The 27083-nt window shown below is 37.3% G+C and overlaps 1 protein-coding gene across 2 annotated transcripts in view; it reads left to right on the top strand.

Moving 5' to 3' along the window:
• GABRG2 (gamma-aminobutyric acid type A receptor subunit gamma2) overlaps positions 1 to 27083 on the top strand; it is a 209584-nt gene that overhangs the window by 85077 nt on the left and 97424 nt on the right. The window contains exon 1 of one of the 2 annotated variants that reach the window (XM_079916851.1): positions 5004 to 5158. The exons of the other annotated variant lie outside the window; for it this stretch is intronic. Within the exon in view, the coding sequence (XP_079772977.1) occupies positions 5052 to 5158 (107 nt within the window). The 5' untranslated portion in view covers positions 5004 to 5051. Of the gene's footprint in view, positions 1 to 5003; positions 5159 to 27083 lie in introns of those variants that run through there. 2 annotated transcript variants of the gene reach the window in all.

Raw genomic sequence — 27083 nt, forward strand, 5'->3', positions numbered from 1 at the left:
GACAGATTCTCTCAGCCTTCCTTTATTTGAAATGTCTTTTTTTTTCCTTTCACGTCTGATGGACCTATTTACTGGATATACAATTCTATGTATAATTTATTTTCAGCACTTTAAAGGTATCATCCACTGTTTCCTGACCTGTTGTTTTGATCAGTCAGCCATCAATGTAATATTAACCTCTAGCAATTGTAATGTTTCATTTTTCTCTGGCTACTTTCAAAATTTTCATTTAATCTTTAGATTTTAGGTGTGTGACTATGAAGTTCCCAGGTATAGTTTTCATTGTGTTTACCCTGCTTGGGGTCTACTAAGCTTCTTGGATCTATATGGAATATTTTCACAAACTTTGGGAAAGTTTTTGGCCAATATTACTTTAAATATGTTTATGTTTATTCTCTCTTTCTTCTCCTTCTACACTACTTTATCAGGAGGCTAGATATTGTCTCACAGTTTCCAGTAGTTCAATTTTTTTCAATAGTTTTCTCTTTGGTTTTCATATTGGATAATTTCTGTTGACATGTTTTCAAGTTTACCAATCATTTCTTCTACTGTTATTCTTCAATTGCCAATCTGATATTAAAACATGCATGATTTTTTTTCTTTCAGGCATTATAAATTTCAGTTCTAGAACTTTCTATTTTGCTTTATTTCAAAAAATAGTTTCCATTTCTCTTCTGAGAGTCCCTACGGTACACTCATTGATCATATAAGCATCATGGCCATGTTTTGTTTTAAGTCCTTGAACTATTTAAAACAGTTGATTGAATGTCCTTATTCGCTCATTGCATCTCAGGTTTGGTTGGTTTGTACTAAATGCAATTTTTAAAACAATATGTCTTATTGTTTTGTACTTTGTATGTCTTACGACTTTTTTTTTTACCATGTTCTCAGATGTTTTATATATTACCAACATTCAGATTATAATACTCCTCTGAAGAATATTGATTTTTGTTCTATTAGGAGTTAAAAATTTTTTTAAATTTATTTGCTTTTATTTTTCGCTGCATTGGGTCTTCATTGTGGTGCGCAGGCTTCTCATTGTAGTGGCTTCTCTTGTTTCGGAGCATGGGCTCTAGGTGCTCAGGCTTCAGTAGTTGTGGCACATGGGCTCAGTAGTTGTGGCTTGTGGGCTCTAGAGTGCAGGCTCAGTAGTTGTGGCACACGGGCTTAGTTGCTCCGTGGCATGTGGGATCTTCCCGGACCAGGGCTCGAACCCGTGTCCCCTGCATTGGCAGGCAGATTCTTAACCATGCTCCACCAGGGAATTCCCGGAGTTAAATTATTGACAAATCACTTTAATGTTGTGTAAGATTAGTTTTCTACTGTTTTCAGGTTAGTTTCAGTTTTGTCCTTAGGCTTAGAGCAAATCCTTCAAACTCCAAACTCAGTATCTCGTACAGGGAATGGCAGCCGAAACACTGGCTCAACTTTTTCAGTCTTTCAGTTTTTGCTTTCTTGCAGTCTTCTTGGTGCCCTTCTGCTCTTTCCATTCAAAAACAAATATCTAAACAAAGTTTGCATGTAGATCTGGAGTCTTACCTTTCTGTTGTTACTTTGTTTCTATGATTCCCACCCCACCCCACCCCCCGCCCTTAATTTGAGCTGCTCTGGCAGCTCCAACTCTCCTCTGAAACCTCAAATCAGTAAGATTGTTGCCTTCTAATAATTTTAACCAACCTTTACCTCTGCAATTCAGGGTTTTCCAGGGATAGGGGACTTTCCAAGCTAAAACCAGGGAAGTTCCAGGCAAATAGGGAGAACTTGATCATTTTTTAAGCATCCTCAGGGAAAATCCTCATAATCCTAGATCTCATCCAATTCAGTTTCCTCTTTTTATGGTCAAACCTTCACCACTTTCAGCCTGCTTTTGGTGACTTTCTAGTACTTTACGTAGTTGTTTATTTAATGTTTTGTCGCCCAGTTATAAATGTTATCTGCAGGATGGTTAGTCTACTTCATCATTAACCTAAGTATTTTAATTCTGCAAGTGATAAGAGATTTGGTGTCAACAACCAAATTGATCCAAATTTTGACCTTATAATTCACTTCTGTGTGTAGTAATTATAATAATAGTAATAGTAATAATAATAATATCAAAGTAAAAGTAAACTTCATTCAGAGAAAATTAACCTGCCAAACAATTCTCCAATATATTGACAAGGGCTTGTTTGAATAAGAGGTTGCAGGTGGTAGTTTTTATCTTTCTACGTTTTAATAACGTAAAAATATTAGTATAAAATGTAGGCATATATACACATATATTGTTTGCAATGAAAATATGAACATCACATTTATCAAATAATGGGAATTTAAATATGTATCACAACATATCTTCTTAAAAATGGGCAAGATTAAATAATAGCTAAAATGTGATTACAAAAGAAATTACTAGATGAAGTATCTTATAAATACCAGTGAATATATGTGTGGCAAAATCTTAGAAAATTTATTAAAATACTTTTTTTTTTTCAGAGAGCAGCCGCCAGATAGGAAAGCTCCACAGAGGAAAACTGAAGCTTACTAGCCAGGAATAGCACAGTTAAAATTGTACCCAGATACTATAAACAGTAAAATTTCCTCTGTGGATTCTCTTAATATGCTGAGAGGTATTCCATTATTGAAATAGATTATAATTTACAGGGATCATTATGATACCAATAAGGAATCAGAATTTGAATTACTACTTTGTGAACGTGATAGCATTCATTCTCACAGCTTCAGTATGCTTATCACTAAACTCAAGGGGGGGAAAAAACTTACATTGGAAAATTGGAAATGTTGTATTTGGTAGAAGGCAGAATTGTCACATCAGTTTTTATTTACAACCTAGTGGCCTTGCATATATGTTGGGTTTGGCCTCCTTTGTATTTTAAAGATTAGGACATTTCTCACAGTTACATTCCCATTTCCTCCGGCAACTGCCTGGAACAGAGCAGTGGCAACTCCATTCAGATGGGGTATGGCCACCCCGGTGTGCATGGTTTCCACCACTTTACTGTTTCACAACTAGCCCTTTTCTTTTACTTATCTCACTTGCTTGGTTTTTGTAGGCATGGGAACATGTAAGCGTTGGCCTACCAAAATATGAGAGAATGTCTTTACTGAAAACACAACAGTATACACCTATTAACAACCTAGGCTCTTTCTGTAAAAAAAAAAAAAAAAAAAGAAAATTATAAATATAAGGAAGGCCAAAATTCCTCACAGTGCAGTAAGGAATAAGAAAATTGAAAAAAAACGGATTTGCATTTGTTCTGCCCCTAATTTAATCACCAAAAAAGAAGTCAATTGGCTACTGCATGTGAATGCTGTTGTTTTAACTGGATTTTGTTCAAACGCCGTAAAATAACTGCCTAAGTTCTAAAGGCATGCAGGTTTCCAGGCGTGTCTGTTAGGGCTTTTTTGCTTCAGAATGTGTCTCCTCAGCCTCAAGGAAGCCACCAGTACTTCTCTCTGCTTTCCTTAAGTATATTTTAGGATTGTAGATGAAGTGTGCACCTACTCATCCCATGTTCTATTTCTATGCCTCCTGGACTCCTTACTCAAGTTCCCCACCTGGAAGACGTTCTTGTAGAAAAGGCACTGGTTTTGAAATGACTCCCTGCTATGTTCCAGGAAGGGATCTGATCCGTCCTCTTCACTTGTACTTCTACATGAACATCTTTGCTGTGGTCTCAATTTTGCAGGAACCTTGAAACACTCCTCCACTTTCTTCTCCATGATGAGTGAATGGGATTTCCTCTGCGATGGATGAGCTAGGTTGGCATAAAGGGATATCTCCCATGTATCAGTATCCATGGTAACATTCTAGGCAAGAAGGCAGCATGCTAACACCACTCATCCACCCCAGAAATTTTCAGAATTGTCACCAAGCAGAGCAACAATAACAAAAGTCAAATCCCATAGAGCAAACAGAAATCCCTTTATATTGTTAATGTCCTCTTGACCTTCCCCTTTGTCCAACCTCCTTTCAAAGAGCAGCCCCCTATTTTGTGGTCTGTAGACTTTACTCAGGCAGGTATTTTCATGCATTTATTTTCTTCAACCTTCAAGAAGTTTGTATTTGTACATTTTCACTAAAGATGGAGAGCAGAAAAAGGAGTGAATACTGGGGATCATAGATTCTTCTTGTTTTGTAATTCTATCAATGTTTTCTCCCTTCATTAAAGTTGAAAATTCACCAAATCTGTTTTCTTACGGGATGGTTTACAGAGAAACAGCCAATCCTCCCCCACCGTCTGCTCCCCCTCCCTCTACAATGTAACCATGATTTCTAATATTGCATGATTTTAAATAAGGATTCTTGGCAGATCTGAAGAGAGAAACCTTCTGTCGTTGGTGATATAGTATATGGTCTTCCTAAGCACCTCTTGTCCCCGTGAAAGCCCGTCCTTGCATACTTTTGTGGGCAATAAAGGGTTAAAAGGCGCTGGAAAGACACCACGCATGTGTTAATTCCTGCTGCAGCAGCGCGCATTGCTTCCACTTTGACCTCATAGTTAATCTGCGTGATAGTTAACTCACGCAGAGACTCGTGCATTTCTTTTAAACACACACACACACACACACACACACACACACACACACACACACACACACACACACACACACACACACCTGCTGCCCTCTAAAAGAAAAATCAAAACAAATCAAATAAACAAACCTCAATTGATGGACCTGGAGGAGTATGTGTGAGCGTGGGGGGCATGAGTATGTGTACGAGTGTGCATGCGTTTCCCTTTCCCTTATTTGTCTCCTGTGCGTCTCTCCCTGTACCCTCCCCCTGCCTCAATTATATTATTCCCCGGGACTTGGAAGATGCTCCCTGAGCTGACGCTTTGATGGTATCTGCAAGCGTTTGTGCTGATCTTATTTCTGCCCCCTGAATATTAATTCCCGAAGCTGCTAGCAATACAGCTCCCCAGTGACGGGACCTACTAGAGGCAGGTGGGGGGAGCCACCATCAGTTCATAAGCATAATAATAATACAAAGGGGAGGGATTCTTCTGCAACCTAGAGGCTAGAGGCAGGGGAGAAAAAAAAAAAAAGCGATGAGTTCGACAAATACATGGAGCACAGGAAGCTCAGTCTACTCGACTCCTGTATTTTCACAGAAAATGACGGTGTGGATTCTGCTCCTGCTATCGCTCTACCCGGGGTAAGATATGCCCTTTCCGGCGTCGTTTTGTTTCAGAGAGGTTGGGGGAAGGGGTGGGGACAGAGGAACTCGGGAGACCACCCAGATTTAAAAGACTCTTATAGGATTTGGGGCTTTGTAATTTAGGGGAATGTGAATATTTGGGGCGGGAAAAAGGAGGGAGGAAAGAGAAAGGTCACTTTCATTTATTTATTAATTTATTGGATTTTCTTTATTTGTTTTAGAATGGAAATGCTAACGTCATAAAGACTTTGTGTTTGGGGAGTAGCATTTTGATAGTACTGCAGTCTGATGTCTAGGTGGGCTGTGCTGATACATGCCGGCATTTGAGGCCATGTTGGAGGCGTTTGGGTGCGGGTCTGGAGGAGAAAACTGCAAATGGGGTCCTGGCGCACACCCGGGAGACGTGTGTGTGTTTGTGTGTGTGTGTGTGTGGATGGGTTCTGTTCCTGTATCCAAAGTATTGCTTGCTCCTGCACCTGGGCATTCTTAAGATCAGCCAGCCAGGTTTTCTATCCAGCCCCATTGACTTGGCAGCAGACTCCCTGGTGGGCTAACAGGGTTCAGCACCAGGGACAGCAGTCCTGTCAGGGCCAAATGGAACGAGGCTTGTCTAACCCCACGGGACAACTTTACATCTACACAGGACATCGTTATAGTATAGACAGAAGGCCGATGGAGCCGAAGAGCACTAGTGACATCTGGGGACCCTGCTCTGATTATCCCTAACCCCTCCTTGAGATAGGAGGGGCATTGCTGGGCATGGGGTAGAGAATGTAGTTAATCAGTGCATGGAGGGATATATGTCTGGAAAAGAGTTGGCTTTGCTGCAGTGTTGAAAAATATGCTGAGCCAGGGGAATGTGATGCCAAAATTGTGAAGTTATGCATTAATGTCTTAGAGCCTTGTTGCACTGAATAGAAAAGATGGGAAAAGGGGGTGGTGGATTTCCCAAAATCCTGAGCAGGTGTGTGTTGCGAAGTGTTTTGCACCTAAATTTTTTTGAACTTCCCTGCACCAAAGGTATCAAAGAACTATCCCTTCACATATAGTTCATCATTTATCCACCCACCAAAACAACCCCCCTGCCCAACACGTACCATCAGGATTTCCAGAGGTCCATTGTACTTATATTACTTGCACTCTTCTATACTGTCACTTTGAAATAAAGCTGTAAAAATATTACCCCAAATCTGCTCAAAAAGAAAGAAAGAAAGAAAAACTAGCTATAGAAGAAATCAAGCCATTGCCCTAAGGTTTTCCTGGGAGTTGACACTCTTATGTAGTAGTTGTAACAACGGGAGATAAAAGGGATGGGGGTTAAAAGATTATTTTATTTTATTGAAAATTTCTAGTTAACTTCACTGGTCCTCCATTCTCTAGGGTAGGTAATGAGGAGGTACAGATTTCAGTAAAAAAGAGCCCCAAGCAAAAAAGGAGTGAAAGTCTCTCTTTGGAGTCTTTGGAGTTTCCAAGCAGAGAGAGGGGCCTGCTTAATTCTACCAGCACTTTTCATACCTCCCTGCTTTACTATAAAAATAGAATATATTTTCTTTAAGAGTGTAAGATTAAGTAGTTTTCTTAGAAGAAGGCTTTTTACTGGAAATGGTTTATGTGTAATACATTTTAGTGGAATACTGGAAAAACAGTTCTTTTAATTAAAATTTGCACACATATTTTACTATTTAATGTTGTATGTAACTCTTAATTTGTTTCAGACATTAGAGAATTTATAGCTACTTGTTGATAGGAAATATCATTCTCATGTTCTTACCATTTATGAAACCTGTGGATTAAAATCTAGTCAAGACATAGGGAAATATGTCTTTCCTTCTTACACACTTACATCCATCTTAGTAAACAACTTTATAACTGAATAGATGAGAATATTTTTATATATTTTACTCCAATGGTCTTATTTTAACCTAAAATGTGCAATTTTATTATTTTTCCTAATACTATCATATTAAGATGTCTTCTTATTGCAACAGTCCCACCTTTTCTTTTCCAATTATCATATAAAAAGTAATACTTAGTGATACATTTTAATTTTCACTTACCATAGTAGCTTAGATGAGCTTTTTAAACAGCTCTAAATAATGGGAGTTATGTGTCATATAAACTCTCCAATAGGAGGATATTCACATTTTCTCAGTAATAACAGAATGGAGTCATTGCAGTTTGGTGCAGAGAATGTGATCAGAGTTTCAGTTTGCTGCAATCCCATTTAAAAAAAAAAAGCCATTTGAATGGCTGAATAGAGCTGGATGAAAATAGGAGCTTTGATCTCTGAAGCTGATCTTGAAGAAAGATAAGTGACTAGAAAAATGTGGGATTCTGGGAGCAGTTTGAAAAAGGCTTTTTGGGTAAACAGTGGTAGTAGAACTACCTAGAAACTTGAAGGGAATTTTTTTTAAAAAAAGAAACATTTAAATGACTTTTCATTTACATAACTCCAAAGAATATTTTTCACTCTCATTAAAATGACTAAATTCATTAGTTTGTATCTCTACAAAAGTAAAACAAAGAGGAATATGAAGCATTGAAGTGAGGATGTTAATAGCTAATATCTCTTCTTATATGTGGGATAGTTAATTTCTGAAACTCAAAACTATCTAAACTGTCACATATCTTATATACAATGCTATCATAGAAATGGTCTGGGAAACTTGCTAAACTTGTATGATTCTTGAACCATACAAGCTTGTTATTTACTATCCTTCCAAATTCTCCACTTGGTTTTATTAGAAAAAGAAAAATGAAATCACTTCCTCAGCATATTTAATTGCTTATAGACATAACATTTCAAATAGTCTATGCTGAGGCAAACATCTATCTGGAAAAAAAAAGAAAAATATTTATCACCCAGTATTTCCCAGGATCCAGCTGCCCACTACCCTCTAGACAAAATATCTGGATTGTAGGCAGGAATTTAAAAATTAGCTTTTAATTTAAATTCGTTACGTAAGTGTCTCTGATATCCTAGACTCAGTTTAGAATACCTAATCTCAAAATGATTGAATTACAGAATATTTAGTGGTAGAGGTCTCTGTTCTCCGTATTTTAAAATTTGCTTCATATCAAGGATTTCTGCTCAAACTGGAAGAATGTTAAGACTGACTTTAGAGAGTTTATCTTTGTTGTAAATATTATTTTACCAGGGCTGTGGCTGCTTCTCACCATCATAACTTCATAGTCATTCCAAGGCAGACTTTCCACAGCTTAAGTACAAGTAGGCTTTATTGGAATGACATATACTTGTTGAAGGGGAGCAGAATTTGCCAACCCAAAATATGCCTCTTTGGCATAAGGATTATTTAAGGCTGATTATTTTTAAGAAACAGCAGATACAGGTGAAGCTTAAAACTGAGTGGAAGTTACCCTTTTGTAAGAGGCATTCACATTTATAATGGAAATCTCCATGTTTAAGGGTGTCTCCCTCCCTGTACCAGAAAGAAGAGTTTGGCTAAATACCTAGAAACTTACCAATGGTGAAGGCAGGGGCTTAAATCTGCCTAACAACCGTCCCCTTGTTGACTGTGCTTTACTTAATAACCTCCCATAACTGGCTTCCCCTCCTCCCAACATCTTTTGTCTTTAGCTGGAGATGGTATTTAAGATGATGGCTTGGGCCATTTGAAGGACTTACTCAGCTTTCTGGGTATCTCCCATGTATACAGGAAATATACATGTTGTTACTTTTCTGTTTTTTTTTTCTTTTCCTCTTGTGAATCTTTTTATTACAAGGATGTCTCAACCAAGAACCTAGAAGAGTAGAAGGAAAATTATTTTTCCTCCCCTACATGGTCATCCAAAGTACTTCTGCTGAATTCAGTGATCACAGAAGATTGGTAAAAAGTTAAAATTAGTGCAGTTCAGGAATTGTTTGACCACCCAGGTATCAGAACAATTTAAAAATTCAGGATTTCATTTGGGATGGGCACATTACCTATTCAGGTAAATGTGAAAGAAAGAATTCATCCTCTGCCACTGGGTTAGAAGAGATCCATGTGACATCTTCAAAGTCAGAAACCAGATAGTCACAATACAATATTTTCAGATTTTCCAATCTACTTGTGTCATGTATATACATACACTGAATCAAATTTTTTAAATATATAAATATTAACATATAATAGATTTTAATTAACATATACAAAAGTTATATATTTTAAATGCATAAAATATAATTATATTATACATAACATATATACACACACACACACAATTTTTACTAAAATCTGCGACATAGTTGTTGTCAACCACATTCGACAGACTTGGAAACGAACATTATAGAGAGATTAAATGACTTGTTTAAAGGCAACAGATAATTAGAAGTAACATCAAATAATGATAATTATGTATGTGGATAGAAATAGAGTCCTATAATGATAGGTGTATACATTTATATATACTTCCCACCATCCTGGGGTTCCTTTCTGGGTCCCTTGGTGGGTGCTTTCCAGGAACCAGGACATGTTTCTCACTCCAGTCAGCAGCACTAATCAACCCGCCCCCCTCCCACCCCCCCATAGTTTGCAGCGAGTCACTGTGAGTTCCACGCATGACCTGCCAACAGTGTTGATGCAGCTGGAGCTCTCTGCCTTCTGTAGTGCCCCTCCCCCGCAACTCAGCACTTAACCCAGTACTTTTCACCACTTTGCTCCAGACCCCTTCTCCCATAGCAGGATCTCAGAAGGCCTTTCACCTCCCTCCCTTGTCTCTTGGGCCATAGCCACTCTGATCTCAGTGTATCTTTTGCTAAATACACTTTTTCTGTATAAATAAAAAATGATTTGGAGTTGTTCTCTGAAAAAATATTGTAAAATGTATACATACAAGATAATGATAACTGATTGTATTTTAGATCTGTCACTAATGACTTCTGAATTTTGTGTTTTCTGTTTTGTTTTATTCCTTCTGAATTTTTTGATCAGTTTCATTTCATCAGTACTGTTTGCTCATAAGTGTAGTAACTAGACTAGATTATTAAGTTACCAGTCAATTTTAGTTTTTATAATTATCTGATTTCACCTTCATATAATAGAAGTTAGAATAGATACCTTGCATCCAATCAGCCCACTGAATAAATTAAAATGTTGAATCCATATAGTAGTGTGGTTTGAGGTCCTCAGTCCCATCAGTCACTCCATTTCTAAATTTACCTCACAATTTTGATTGAAAGCTCTAAACAGATATGCTTAGAAATAAACCACTCTTCAGTTGTTTCATGAGTTTAATAACATGTTAAATGATATTATTTAGTCCCTGGGGAAAAATACATTAAGAAAGTATATTTTCTTAATGGTTATGTATAAATAAAGCATAGTTTAATCTGCAATTCAGTCATGACCCAGAAATTTAACTACTGCTTGTCATCCCATTTTCAAAGAAGAGATTTGTCCTCCACTGAGAAAATTTATAGGATAATTTGCTTAATGTTGTCCCATAGTTTTCCTACAGAAATTCTATATTGAGGCAACCATTCTGAATATTAAAGTAGAAATAATGTTACTGTTTCAATATCTGGATAGCTCTATCTTCAATATATAGATATTTAAAGTTGACCTTTTTAATCACCTCAGTCAAACGAGCAACAGCTCGATTAACTGTGGCACGTGAAAACTTAATATCAAAGTGCTTAAGTTTTAATTTCTAGAGGAATAAAAAGTTACACTTTCTACAAATTAAGGCTTTATTTTTTTTTTCTGAGAATGTTTTCGTGCACACTTTTATTCTCTCTATAGCTTTGTAAGTTAGATAAGGAAGATAACATTTTAGGTTGTCCAAATATTCTTTTTTTTGTGTGTGTGTGGTACGTGGGCCTCTCACTGTTGTGGCCTCTCCTGTTGCGGAGCACAGGCTCCGGACGCGCAGGCTCAGCGGCCATGGCTCACGGGCCCAGCCGCTCCGCGGCATGTGGGATCCTCCCGGACTGGGGCATGAACCCGTGTCCCCTGCATCGACAGGCGGACTCCCAACCACTGCGCCACCAGGGAAGCCCCTTGTCCAAGTCTTCTTGAATGTTGGTTGTAGAGCAAGGGTTGAGACTTCCCCAGCCATATTCCTAGTGCAATACCCCATACCACTCAACAATAGTCACCCTTTTTCTTCGTAAAAGTAAGAAAATACTTGGATTGTTTTGAGGTGTAAAAGGCTTTACTGGAAAAGTTATTTGCTATTCATTTCTTCCATATTCTAGAGAATACACATCTTTTAAAAGGAAATAAAAACCTCCTTTTAAGTTATACATTCGTAGCTTAGATAAAATTTAACTCAAAATCATATTAATCCCCACTGTATTATGAAATAAGAGGGCAAAATCTGGTAATAATTCTATATTATTATAAAAATCATTATGGAACTCTATAAAGTACCATGTAAATGCTAAGTAAATAGTGCTGATATTACATTCTCCACCAATTCATAAAGAAAACCATCTGAATACCAAATAACATAGTGAGGAAAATAAAGAATGCTTTTTAAGCAAAGGTCCTTTGTAATAATTGAAACCCTGCCATGCACTCAAGTATAGTAGTAGAACCAAAGTCTATGTGGTGAGACAGATAAATATCAAGTTCTGTAATTTATTTAGGCATATTTAAATAAAATGGCCAAAACAAACTGAATATAACTTTTCAGTGTTATCTTGGTAGGAAGAAATAAATGACTTACTCTTATTTATGATCTTTTGTGCAGGTTAACAGTCCCTTTATATAAACTGCTTTTGAAAACACATTTGAAATACCATAAGTGAGGGAAAAAACTCTAGATATAAACTATAGAAATGAATTAATTCTTAATTCATTAAAGGAATAGTATTGCAGCCAGGTCTGTTCTAGGAACTGGGTATATACTTATGGGGCAAAAGTCTTGATGTCCGCCATCATGGAGTTTGCAGTCTCATGGGGTGGCAGGCAATGATCAAACCAATATACAAATAATTATTAAGTTTTAACTCAGGTAAATGCTACACAGGAAAGTCATATGGTGCTATGAGAGAATATAACAGCTAACTTGATGAAAGCATAGGCTAGAGAAACTGAGTGAGATCCACAAACTAGCTGAAACTGATCTACAGTCATCTAATTGGTCAGTTTTAATATTTCAACATTCTTTTCTTGGTTATAATAGTCTTTGCTGGATTTTTTGCCCTCGGTTGAAGAGGTTGTCACTTGAAAAGTGAATGGTATTTTCGGGGAAGAAAGGTGGTGAAAATTTTTTTAATGTTCTGAAAACTATTTTTCTTTACTATTTAAAAAATTATGTAATAGACAAGAACTATATTAAGGATAATTAAATAAAGTAACACATCATTTATGACATTATTTTAACACAAACTAAATTTACTAACCAATGGCCAGTTGATGGGCTTTTGCTCCACTCACCCCCATCCAGTACGTCTTCAAGTTATATATGCATAAAAGTAGATCTGTTTTCCTACCACCACCTCCAGCTGAGACATCTCTGATTCTTTGTCAATCCAATATAAATAGTCAACTACAATCAAACAGGGGGAGAAAACACATGACCATCTTAAATATAAATACCAGTTGTGAACGTCAGTTAATTTCAGACTTGGATATAATACGATAAGAAAAATACAGTGAATATTTTGGGGATTTTAGAATTACATGCAAAATGCACTGTGTATGACCTATAAAAATGTGTACAGAAGGAGACCCGACACCTTGTGGGATCTCAGTTCCCCGACCAGGGATTGAACCCGGGCCACTGCAGTGAAAGCTTGGAATCCTAACTGATAGGCTACCAGGGAACTCCCGCAGTGACTTTTCAATATTGATAAATTATAATCTTTCAGCAAGAGAATAGATGCTAGTAATTATATGTTAATAAATTATCACCTTTTTTTTAAAATCTATTTTACCTATTGTGTTCCAGTATCCCCCTTCATCTTATTCTTAGAATTAGCAAGTGTGTATTTAGTTCCTTTCAACTAATCATCATTCTAAAAGCAAAGTGTCCTATACTCATACACATACACACAAATCTGCAGCTTTGGATAATGCCCTTTTTAATCTCAGAAAAGAATCCTTTTCCCATTATATTAAAGAGATTGAGTAAATATATATTCTTCTTAAATTATTCCAAAAGAAAGAACAAACACGGTATTTTAAATCTGAGGTAGTGTTCAGATATTTCCTGTTTTTAATAGAAAAGTAATTTTCCTTAGTATTTCTTAGAGGGAAAATTTAAAGTGATAATTTTTAAAGTCAATAACAACATCTCAGTGATTCCAGGTAAAAATTATCATTTAACTAAATTACCTCCTTTTAACTTAACTTTATTAATAAAAATCTGCATTCTTTATTTTAAAATTAATTCGTAATTTAAAAATTCTTAAATTTTAAAATTCAACAATTTTCAGAAAAAAATTGTTGAATTTTAAAAAAGTGTACATTTGAAATTGATTATTCTTCATTAAATTCCACAACAAATTATTTAATTAATTACTTAAATTATTTAAATAATTACTTCATAACCTTCATAAACCCATACTTTATTAATCAAATTATTAGAAATTATAAAAATTTAGACACTTTTAGTTTATTCTACATCCAGGTAAATTTTTCATTATTTTATTTTTTACTTTTTATTTTGTTTTATATTGGAGTATCATTGATTAACAATGTTATGTTTTAGGTGTACAGCAAAGTGATTTAGTTATACATATGTAAGTATCTATTCTTCTTCAAATTCTTTTCCCATTTAGGTTATTATAGAATATTGAGCAGAGTTCCCTGTGCCATGCAGTAGGTCCTTGTTGGTTATCTATTTTAAATATAGCAGTGTGTACGTGTCAATCCCAAACTCCCTATCTATCCCTCCCCCTCCCCTTCCCCCCTAGTAGCCATAACTTTGTTCTCTAAGTCTGTGAGTCTGTTTTTTGTAAATAAGTTCATTTGTATCATTTGTTTTTAGATTCTGCATATAAGTAATAGCATATGATATTTGTCTTTGTCTGATTTACTTTGCTTAGTATGATAATCTCCAAGTCCATATATGTTGCTATAAATACCATTATTTCATTTTTTTAATGGCTGAGTAATATTCCATTGTATATATGTACCACATCTTCTTTATCCATTCATCTGTCAATGGACATTTAAGTTGCTTCTGTGTCTTGGCTATTGTAAACAGTGCTGCAGTGAACACGGGGGTGCACGTATCCTTTCAAACCATGTTTTTTCCAGATACATGCCCAGGAGTGGGATTGCTAGATCATAAGGTAGTTCTGTTTTTAGTTTTTAGGAACCTCCATACTGTTCTCCATAGTGGCCGCACCAACTTACATTCCCACCAACAGTGTGGGAAGGTTCCCTTTTCTCCACACCCTCTAGATCATTTATTGTTTGTTGATTTTTTGATGATGGCCATTCTGACCCGTGTGAGGTGATATCTCATTGTATTGATGGTTTTGATTTGCATTTCTCTAATAATTGGCGATGTTGAGAATTTTTCATGTGCCTCTTGGCCATCTGTATGACTTCTTTGGAAAAAATGTCTATTTAGGTCTTCTGTCCGCTTTTTTTATTGCGTTGTTTGTTTTTTTGATTTTGAGCGGCATGAGCTGTTTGTATATTTTAGAGATTAATCCCTTGTCGGTCGCATCATTAGCAAATGTTTTCTCGCATTCTGTAGGTTGTCTTTTCATTTTGTTTGTGGTTTCCTTTGCTGTGCAAAAGTTTTTGAGTTTCATTAGGTCCCATTTGTTTATTTTTGTTTTTATTTTCATTACTCTAGGAGATGGATCGAAAAAGATATTGCTGCAACTTATGTCAGAGTGCTCTGCCTGTGTTTTCCTTTAAGAGTTTTATAGTATCTAGTCTTACATTTAGGTCTTTAATCCATTTGGAGTTTATTTTTGTGTATGGTATAATTTATAAACTAAATTATCTTTGGGAAGTCCCTTAACCCTATAAGCACCATTTGTTTTATATCTGTAAGACATTTAATTGATATTGGTATATTGTAGTATGTAATGTTCACCCCTAAAAATGTGGAGAGTGAATAACAGAAATATAGCCATGTTTAAATGTTATTAATTTAAAAATCTTTAATTTTATGCCTTCTATTATAAAATGATACTTAAAATATGCCCGAATTTTCCAGTAACTGATTTATTGAAAATGCTGGATATAGATAGCTATGGTCTAGAAATTATGATTCTCTTTAAACGTCATCTCTCTTCCCCACATCTGGACAATACCTAACGTAAAAGCAATGGATTTTCCATTCATTTTAGAGTTTATAATGATCTCATTTTCAGGTGTTAAAGTCTCATCTAAATTGATCCTTCAAACTCTCACTCACTTTAAATTTTTTTCTGTTCTCTGATCAGCCCTGACCTAAGATTTCTGCTGCCTGCCTGACACTATTTCTTCATTTTTTTGTTAGGCTCCTCTTCTCTTTTTATTATGCTGCTTTTGGCTTGTTCAAGATTAGAGTGGAGGGAGGAAGGGCAGTTACCTTTGTGGAAAGATCTTATTGTTCTCTGGGTGAAAAACGCCTAAATGTTTAGTCATTCTTTCATGGGGGGTTGGATGGATTCTGTGGAGCTAACCCTCTTCCTCCTTCCTCCTCCTGGGGACCTTTAGAATTGCACTGTTCCCTGACATGGGTCATGCTGTATGAGGGCTTGATGTTTTATGACAGGCCCTCAGCTCCACTCTAAAGACACATCTACCCTGACCTTCTACTAGCATTTTCTTGCCAAATAGACTGTTTTTCTGGCATCCATTTAGCTCAGGAGGAATGAATGAATGAAAAACAAACTCAGGAAAATTGCTTGTCAGCTTCAGAAAGTGAAGGTCCTTTCCTCACTCAGATTCACTATTGGGATTGTTCAAGCCAGCCTATCACCTTTAGACTTTTCCAGGAAAAAGTCAGGCTACGTTAGTCATTTGGACTGCTTAAATTAGAGACCACAGGCCAAATTTTGCTAAGAATTCTCTATCTACCCTGTGTTCAAACATCATTAAGAAGCAGATATGTAAGTTTTCTGTTTTGGGTAGAGATAGCAGTTACCCCTGTTAGTCTCCCCTAAATGGTAGACATCAATGAGTGGGTTTCTTGACTTTGTTTTCTAGTTGCCTTGAGGTAGAGGTGGAACATGTATCACTGTGAGGAGGGGATATGAAACTGCACCGTTCTTTCTACACTTAGGCCAATAAACTTTTTCCATAAGAACTGCTCTCTTATTGAATCCTTAGACTCCTATTTTACAGCCCTAAAGTGGGTGAAGGAAAAAGAACCCAGGACTGGTTTTTGGCCTTCTCTAGCAAGTTCTGCCTCTTCTTGGCAGCCTACCACATTTGTGTTAAATGAGAATATAACACTTCTCACTTATTTTTCTCAGTGCTGGGACATCAGTTATGATAACAATGGGGAAAGTATATTTAATATTACGTTACCCGTGCAATTCATTTCTTCCTGATATCCACTAGTTAATTCACCTTCTTCAAATCTTTGCTCAAATATTGCCTTCTCAGTGCCTACACTGATTACTCAATGTAATACTGCAAATGTCCCTCAACCTTATACTCACAATTCCACTTATTCTCTTCTGTGTTTTACCTTTCGTTAGTCTTCAGTAATTAAGTAGAAAATTTTTTATTATGTAGCTTACTGATTTATTATTTTCTGTCTTCTTCAGCTAGAATCCAGGGTTAATGAGAGCAGAGATGCTGTTTCTTCCACTGTTATACTCCAGGCTTTTAGAGAAGTGTCTTGCTTCTAATAGATGTTCAATAATTACTGTTTAATTAAATAATAAAAACTGCATCTCCTTTTCCCTGAAATTTATCTTCTCTTAAAAAAGGAAAAAAAGGTACTTCCCTGGTGGCACAGTGGTTAAGAATCCGCCTGCCAATGCAAGGGACACGGGTTCGAGCCCTGGTCCGAGAATATCCCACATGCCGCGGAGCAACTAAGCCCATGTGCCACAACTTCTGAGCCTGCGCTCTAGAGCCCGCGAGCTACAACTACTGAGCCCACGTGCTGCAACTACTGAAGCACATGCGCCTAGAGCCTGTGCTATGCAACAAAGACAAGCCACCACAATGAGAAGCCTGTATACCGCAATGAAGAGTAGCCCCTGCTCGCCGCAACTAGAGAAAGCCCATGCTCAGCAATGAAGATCCAACACAGCCCAAAAAATATAAATAAATAAATTTTTAAAAAAAGGAAAAGAGAATCTTTTCCATAGTACCTCACTCTAAGTTCAGCATATATGGCTGGTGACCAAAACAAAAAATACAAACAAATCCTACAGAATCGTGTAGTCCTTAAGAGCATAAGCTATGGAGCCATACTTGACCAGGATTCATATTTCTACCCTTGACATTTACTACTTGATGGCCCTCAGTAAATTTATTAACTGCATTCATCCTTAGTATCTTCATATAAAAAAAAGGAAGATAATAATTCTTCAAAAGCTACTTTTGAGTAGCAATTGACATAATACATAGTACATGGCACATAGTAAACTTCTCTTACATGTTGTTTTTGTTTTTGTTACTACCTCAGGGTCATTATTTATTTCCTGGGGATATTCCTAGAGACACAAATAGTCTCTCCACCCCTGTTAAATGCTAAATTTGGGTAAAGTACAGGAGAGGGGTTTCTTAATAAAAATTCAGTAATTCTCTAGTCCCCTGTCTTAATTTGTGTAAGATGAGGAAATTGGATAAAGGTCCATAAGTTTCTGGAATGACTATACTGTTCATTCATTTTAGATCAATACTAAAAACTTGATAAAATTCCTAACACGTGTGGATTAGGTCCCAATAACAATAAAATATGTGGTGACACATGGGACTTCTTCCTGAAGACAGCTTCTTTAACTATATGCAAAAAAAGAGAGAACTGGTATTTTTCTATTCAAGGTCATAACTGAGTCTTCATTTTTTGTGTGTGCCTTATGGATCTGATAATAGAGTGAAATCCAACATCCTCTGTCACCTAGGTTACTGCATCAGCCACCTAAAGTACCTTTCTGATGCCAGTTTTGCTACCTTCTGATTTATTCACCACATAGCAGAGAGACTTTTTTCCTAACAGATATTTTCCTAAATAAGGACATAATTTAGATTCAATAACTGTTGAGTGTTTAAGTGTAGCGTTAGATAAAATCTTTTCCAAATGTGTACACCGGTATCACCACCACCCATATGTATATATACATACATATATTAGTTTCCAATATATATTGGTTTCCATCACACTTGGAGGTTTTCTTCTGCCCTTTCCAATTAATCACCCTTCTAGGCACCTGCCTTCTCCTTGACTTCAGACTATAAGTAATCTCCCAAGCACATTCTTAATAGATGTTTAAGTATCAATGAAATATTTCAGAAAAATGAAGCTGTACATAAAGCAGAAGTTTCAAGATAGCGGTTATACACTCTGACTCAGGTGACCTCAGTAGTGTCCTTCTGAATTGCTATCTTGTGAATCACATTTTGTTTAATCCCCAGTGACTGTGTTCCTGGCACTATGCAACATGCAGAAGCTATAGCATTGAACAAGGCAAACGCAGTCCTTGTACTTGTGGAATGTATATTTTAGAATAAAGACATGCTTTTAAAAACATAGTACTACATTATATATATCATATATTATAACCATACTGTGATATATATTCTTATAGACAATATCCTACATATATATTGATTTGTTTCACTTATTGCCTCTGATCTAAGTAAATTTGTGTAACCAGATAGACATTTTACACTCAACCATTTTTTAAATCCACATATCCATGTGATTCTGTCCATTTCCCCCTTGAAACTGGCTAACATGGGATATCATTTGACTCTTGTTGAGCTTTCAAGCACTATGTTAAATGCAGAATGAAAATAAATGTAAAGTAGACAAATTTCCGCCTTCCTATGAAGGAAGACAAATTTCCTATGAAGGCTTCCTGCCTTTCTGCCATAAATAAATAGGTATTGCATTCCTAATACTTGTTTGGCACTGTACTAGGGACTGGAGATAAAACAGGAAGAAATACAGACATCTTAATCCTCTTAGACATTGCAGTCTAGGGACAGGCAGATAGTAAACAAACAAATTTCAAATTGTGGTAAATGTTGAATAACTAAAAGATGTGCTCTGATTGAGAAAAGAAAAAAATTGTTTTAGATAGAATACTCAGGAAAGGCCACTCTGAGTAATGGATAAGAAGTTGAGATTATAAGAGTATTAAAAAAATTCAGCCATGAAAAGATTGAAGGGAAGACCTCTCTCATTATAGGTAACAGCAGATTGCAAGGGCCCTGAATGGAGAAAAAACTTGGTGTGGTTTAGGAACTAAAATTAGCCCACATGGCTGGAGGACAGTGATCATGGATGAAAAAGTCAGGATATAGGATTTGGGAGTCAGAAAGCAGCTTCCTGTGGTACAACTTTGAGGCCATAGTGAATATTTTGAATTCTGGGAAATACTTCATATAATACCATCAGTTTTATTCTTTTTTTTTTTTTTTTTTTTTTTTGCGGTACGCGAGCCTCTCACTGTTGTGGCCTCTCCCGTTGCGGAGCACAGGCTCCGGACGCGCAAGCCCAGCGGCCATGGCTCACGGGCCCAGCCGCTCCGCGCGGCATGTGGGATCTTCCCAGACCGGGGCACGAACCCGCGTCCCTTGCATCGGCAGGTGGACTCTCAACCACTGCGCCACCAGGGAAGCCCAATCAGAAGTTTCTTAATGGTTATGAGATCTGCTTTGATATTACTTGTGATCATGTACCTGAGGATATTGGAAAGAGTGGAAAGAATAATGATAGGGAAGATGCAGGGAGAAGCATGGATTCTGTGGGAGCTCCTTTTTTAATTTGTGCAATAGGTTTGCAGTCTCTTGAAAAAGGTAAAAATATACTACTGAGAAAAGACAGTAAGTTGTTATTCCCTTAAGGTATTTTCTTTGTAATATGAATTCTTTATCATTTAGAGCATTTAAGCTATCGTGTGACAGGGATCTAAATTTGCAAAAATATGAATGACACAAACTGACCTTTTTTCTATTATACAAACTTTTAGTTTTTTTTATGAAACCAGCATGCTGATTTAAAACACCCTTAAACTTCAGGTGAAGTTAAGATGATTTCAAATCCATTGGGATTTTTTTTTTTACATTGTTCCAGAATTCTAAGAACAAAAGTAATTTTGGACTTTCTAAAATACATCCATAGAATACTTACTTATGCTCACTGCCAGCACAGAACTTTTTAAAAAACATCTACCATATTTTCATAGGAAAAAAAAGTAATAATTCCAAGTGCTGAGAATGGTGTTTAGCTCATAGGAGATATCTGTGAATAATCACAAGTGAGTGAATAAATACACAACTTCTATGATCTGGAGTATTCATAATTCTTAGTTACGTAAATTTATGTAGAGATAAAGATGGACTATTGATATAATGAAGGTAGAGGGAATGAGGAGGAAGAAAAATGAGGGCAACAAAACTGAAACATAAGACTTGATTTACTTTTTCAAGTGATTGATAACACACTGATTTTCAGAAAATGTTTTATCCAGGAAGAGTCAAATAATGAAAACTTAAGAATAATCTTCTAAAAGTGGCCACACCACAGGAACAAATGTCCAATTTGTATGACTTGAACTTAAAGACTACAGCATGATCTTCTAGAAAAGAAACAAGGGAAAAGAAATGAAAAAATGTAGAGAAAGAAAAATTCCCAGAATCATGGTCACTCAGATGGACACATATTGATAAAATTCCTGCATGAAAATGAAAATTCAGTCAGCCACCTGACCAAATTTGTTCCATAGTTTCAAACGTCTGTATTTTAGCAAAATCAGAATATTTCATTTCTTGCTATGATAGACTATAGTGATGTGAATTTTCAATACATCTAAAGTTCACTTGAGTTTGATACACTTGAATATACATCTGAATATATGTTGATATTGCATGCAATATAATCAGGCTTCATTTTTATAAACTGGCTCTCGATGACCTTTCTACTAAATTTGGAACAGTTTGACCTCTTGTTCATGGACTATGAGAAAATACACATTTGTTCTCTTACCCACCTGTTGCTCCCTTGTAAATAAGTGGACAATTTTGCATGTTTATATATATTACCTTCTATTTTGCTCGAAGAGGAATGAAAAGTTTTATAATTTCCCCCAAACATTTTATGCTCTAGAGAAAAATATTATTCTTACCATAGAAGTTGAGTTTTGGAACTGATTACAGAGGCATGCTGATAGAAATAACCTTCATTCATATCAAGTTGGAGGTGCTGGCAAACAGATGAGTCATGTTCTACCATGTGACAATGTTTTTCTTATTGCCTTGTGCTGTTAATAAGTGTTGCATTTTTTCTAGGTATTCAGATATTTGTTTGTCTCTCCAAATAGATGAGAGGTGTTTTGATATCAGCATTGTACTTTGCACATCTTTCCATCTGCAACTGTACTTGAACAAAAGAGTCTCATATACAGGCTAATTAACTGAGGGAATGAGGAATCTAGATTCACAAGGCATTGTTCCCCCGATTCAACCACCTTCATGATTTTTGCCACATCTAAGTGACACTTGGTTATTTTTTTACTTAATATTTTTCATAAACCAATGTCTTTTTTTTAAATTAATTAGTTTTTTTGGCCGTGCCATGCAGCATGTGTGGGATCTTAGTTCCCTGGCCAGGGATCGAACCCATGACCCCTGCAGTGGAAGCATGGAGTAGTCTTCACCACTGGACTGCCAGGGAAGTCCCAGCCAATGTCTTTTAAATCTAATTATTTTATTTAATAAACTTAAAAGTAATTAAGCCCAGAAAATCAGTTTCATTTTTCATAACAGAAGAAAACTGCAAAGTAAATACAGTGAAGCCAGAACAATGTTATCAAGTTTCAGTTATACATTATTGTCTACCAGAGGTGCTAAGTTTGTTGTTGTTCTTCTTTAGAAAGTAGGTTAGCGAATTGGAGAACATGGTTGTAACTAAGACTTTGTCTTTAATATGATTGGATGAGCGGAAAGAAAATTTAAAAGAGAAAAACTTTCTAATTATGAATTTCAATGTGTTTTAATGCTATGCATATGTGACACTTAAAATTGTCTTGGGTACTAGCATCAGGTGTCCCAGACTTTGGGAAGCACTGATATGAAGTTATCTTAATAGGACATAGGCTCTTAATTGCAAATGATGCTAATTTGAATTTCCAGTACACCTTGAAACACTATAGTAAGTAACATTTATTTGACTCGCTTGAAAGCAGTTACCAACGTGCTATTTATTCAGAAAAGAAAGTTCAAGCAACTGAGTCATGTTTTCTTGCAGTAACTCTTCATCCTGGCTACACCTTAGATTTAGCTGAATATCAATGGCTTGGTCTAATCCTAGTCTAATTAAATTAGTAACTTAAGAGGTAAGCCTTCAGCACTGGAATTTTTTTTTTTTTTTTTTTTTTTTTTTTTTTTTGTGTTACGCGGGCCTCTCACGTGGGATCCTCCCGGACTGGGGCACGAACCCGTGTCCCCTGCATCGGCAGGCGGACTCTCGATCACTGCGCCACCAGGGAAGCCCTGGTATTATTATTATTAGTTTTTAAAAGCCCTCTAGGTAATTTTAACATGCAGCCAGGGTAAGAACAACTGGTCTGTATCCAGCATCAGACATTCAGTGTGTGCTGGACATTGTACATTCTTAGTGAATGATAGTAATCATATAAATGAAGAAATTCAAAGTATTTCCTTTTTGTACTATTTCTCGATGGTAAATAATTATATTCTTCTCTGACAGTAGCTTTATGTTTTGCATATCTTCTGTGGTTAAAATTGGTCTTGGATGTCAATAGTCAGAAAGTAGCAAGAGGGCTTCCCTGATGGCTTAGTGGTTAAGAATTCATCTGCCAATACAGGAGACACAGGTTTGAGTCCTGGTCCGGAAAGATCCCACATGCCGCGGAGCAACTAAGCCCGTGCGCCACAGCTACAGAGCCTGCGCTCTAGAGCCCACGAGCCAGAACTACTGAGCCCATGTGCCACAACTACTGAAGCCCGTGCACCTAGAGCCCATGAAGGCAACAAAAAAAGCCACCATAATGAGAGGCCTGCGCATTGCAACAAAGTGTAGCCCGCAACTAGAGAAAGCCAGCACTCAGCACCGAAGACCCAACACAGCCATAAATAAATACGTAGATATAGATAGATAGATAGATAGATAGATAGCAAGATATGCAAACTTCATTTGTGTTTCTAGAGTGAGAGAGAGCAGCCCCAAAAGCTGTGCTGGCTACTTTGTCACCGTGTTGTAATAGTTCCACAACAGTGCAAGTACAGTATCTAAGTTCTGTTATCTTGTAGAAAAAAAAATTACTGCATGAGACCAACATACTTGGGGCCCCAATTCAGGTAACTGCCTTCTAAAAATTCTACTTTGGTGTACAGTGTACAAGATGAGTTGTCTCAGTTTCCCCAGGATAATTCAGATTTTGAAGCCATGTACGCTTTACCACTTCCTACCTGTGGCAGAGTGTACACAAGCAAAAAATTGAGAATATTTTTCCTTCTAGTGTATTTTTCATTTCAGTTATTGTAGTCTTCATCTCTGTTTGTTCTGCATATTTTCTAACTCTTTGTTAAAAGCTAACTTCCCGCTCTATGCATCCATTCTCTTCCTGAGTTCTTTGATCATCTTTTTTTTTTTTTCTTTAGATACCTGCTCCTTTTAATCACAAAATAACACAGTTCTCAGTTTCGTTTCTGCTTTATTCAATTCCAACTGTAGCCTTTTTAACAAACCATTTTCCTATTAACTGAACTGTAAAAAATACAACCAAGCTTGTGCTTATTAAATATACATGTATATAAAAAACATACAAAAAGTACAAGATTGATTACGTTAGGAAACTTTTACAGTGTTAAGAATCCTGTTTTTCCCTAAATCTTTAGTAAAGGGCCAAAGGTCACATCTCTCTGTGCACAAAAACTCAATGTGACTGAACTCCTGAATTCAGTATCTAGGCATGCTATGCACAGAATTAACTTTAATATGCAGTCCTTAAAAGGAAAAAAAAAAAAAGTAACCAAAACACACCACAGGACAAAAAGTTCTTCTTAAATCAAATTCTGTTTGTGAATTCAGCAAAATAATTTCTATAAAATAAAACAAAAATATTTAACTAGAATAGGGTGGACTGTATCTATTTGAAGGGGTATTTGGTTTTTAGACAGGTTGAGAATTGGTAACTTGAATGTGTGTAATTTTTTGGAACCTGTCTTTGATCATCTTTAGATCATTACTCTGAACACTTTCTCAGGTAGACTGCCTATCTCCACTTCGCTTCTTCTTCTGGGGTTTTGTCTTATTCCTTCATCTGGAATATGTTCCTCTGATGTCTCATTTTGCCTAAGTTGCTATTTGTATTTTTATGTCTGTGGTAGATTACTTATGTTTCTGTAGGAGGCGTCCTATGAGTCCTAGCAGTACACTCCCCTCTCAGCACCCAAACTATACGCTCTGGTGGTTCCCCCTAAGAGGGCTGCTTGGGTCCTTCTCCTGTGGCAGGCTGACTATGTGGGCTGTCTTGTAGGCTTGGTTGGTCCCTAGTCTGGTTGGTTGCCAGGCCCTGCCTTGCGTGGATGCTGCCGGCTGCTGTTTAGTGGGGCCTGGTCACGTGGTGGCTGATTGAGGAACCCTAGGGGGCCACAGGGCTAGTGCTGGCTCACTGGTAGGCAGAGTCAGGGTGTCAGAGATTCTGGGGCCATTGCCTACCCACTGGCAGGTGAAGCCAGGTCCTGGGGTTAGTGCTGGACTTCTGGCAGGCAGAGCTGGTTCCTGGAATCTGGCTGCAGGGCCCAGGGGTCCCAGAGCTCATTTCAGATCTTTGGTAGTAGGTGCGGTTTCTGACACACACAGCTGGGGTGTCCTGAAGGTTGCGTTGGCCTGCTAGTGGGCAGAGCCAGGGCCCAGCTGGTCCCAGGGTAGGGTCTGAACTGTATTGTAGGATCATAATTTTCTTACTTCTGGTGTCTGCCCCCTGGCAGGTAAGGTTGATCTAGAGGCTTGTGCAGGCTTCCTGGCAGGAGGTGCCAGTGCCTGCCCACTGGTGGGTAGAGCTGGGTCTTGGCCCTCTAGTGACCTGTGCCCATGTCTAGGGGGCGTGTCTAGAGGTGGATGTGGGCTCTTTAGTCTTTAGGTAGCCTGTCTGCCACTGGTGGGGCTGTGTTCCCACCCAGTTAGTTGTTTGGCCTGAGGCGTTACAGCACTAGCACTTATAGGTTCCTGGATAGGGCCAGGTGTTGGTGCCAATGAGCTGTCGCAGCTGCTGTGTTCCCCAATACATCTGATGTCAGTGTCTATGTCCCCAGGGTGAGCCACAGCACCCCCTTCCCCCCAGGAGACTTTCCAAGACCAGCAGGTTAGGTCTGGCCCACAGTGCTCTCAAATTACTGCTTCTGTCCTGGGTCTCAGTGTGCATCAGGTTTAGTGTGCCCCTTTAAGAGTAAAGTCTCTGTTTCCTCCAGTCTTGTGGGGCTCCTGCAAAGCCCTGCTGGCTTTCAAAGCCAAATGCTCCGGGGGCTCATCTTCCAGCTACCAGACCCCTGGGCTGGGGAGCCTGACGTGGGGCTCAGAACTCTCACTTCTGTGGAAGAACCTCTGCAATATAATTTTTCTCCACTTCGTGGGTCGCCCAACTAGGGGGTATATGATTTGATTATATTGCCAGTCCTCCCCCCGACCTGTCTCATTGTGGTTCCTTCTTTATGTCTTTAGTTGGAGAAGGTCTTTTCTGGTAGGTTCCAGTCTTTTTCATCGATGGTTGTTCTGCAGATAGTTATGATTTTGGTGTGCTCGTGAGAGGAGGTGAGCCCAGGGTATTTCTACTCTGCCATCTTGGCTGCTCTCTGAGATTATTATTTTTTATCATTTTGTAAATTATCACATAAAAGTGCTTTATAAGTAAAGGAATAAATTAAGAATGTGTCAGTTTAACAATCATCATTGTCATTACCAAAACGTATTATTATTTATGACATAAGAATTCCTGTATCCATTGATACGTCTTTCTTACCACAGTTTAGCATCAACACTTTTATTTTTATTCTGACAGCCATAGACAGTTAACATGACTTTAGAATTGCTTTCTTGGGTTAACCTTGGCCTTTTTTCCTTTTTAACCTCCCTAAATATCAATATTTTCAATATATGTTATTTGAGTTTTCATATGCAAGGAATCGATGGCATTTAATGACGAGAGAGTGATGATGATTGCTGGATGGCGTTTTATATAGGCAGTTCATTTTAATATTACCTATAACTGTGACATACGCACATTTGTAAAGAGTGAGTTTTACCAAGTTAATTTTCACAAATATTGAACCTTTAAAAATAATCTATACTCTGACTGATTCATTCAGTATTTTGAAAAAGTATTCATTGGGTGTTTTGTCAAGCACCAGACACTTGCAAAGTTTTGGGAAACAACACTGTTGAAGACATATTTCTTGTTGAAGACAGATATTTCTTGCCTATTATTTTGCTATTAACATTCAAGTCTAAACCAAAATTTTAAACACTCTTTTTGTTGTTATTGTGAAATAAAATGTATACGAAGTACATAAGTACATAAATATGGACCAGTGCATTGTCATTAATTGAAATAAAAAACCATGTTACCACCCACCATTTCTGGAAATAAATATTGCCAACACCCCAGAAGACATCCTCAACTCCCTGCTGATTTCTATCTACTTTCTTCTCCCTCAAAGTAATCACTGTTCTGACTTGGACCTCCATAGTTGAATTTTACCTGATACTAAATTTTATACAAACAGAAACACAGCGTCTGTGTGTGTGTCTTGGGTGTATGTGTTGCATCTTTTGCTCAAATGCTTATTTTTCAGATTTATGTTGCTGCACGTAG

The sequence above is a fragment of the Stenella coeruleoalba genome (assembly GCF_951394435.1).
Source record: "Stenella coeruleoalba genome assembly, chromosome: 3".
NCBI classification, from domain to species: domain Eukaryota; kingdom Metazoa; phylum Chordata; class Mammalia; order Artiodactyla; family Delphinidae; genus Stenella; species Stenella coeruleoalba.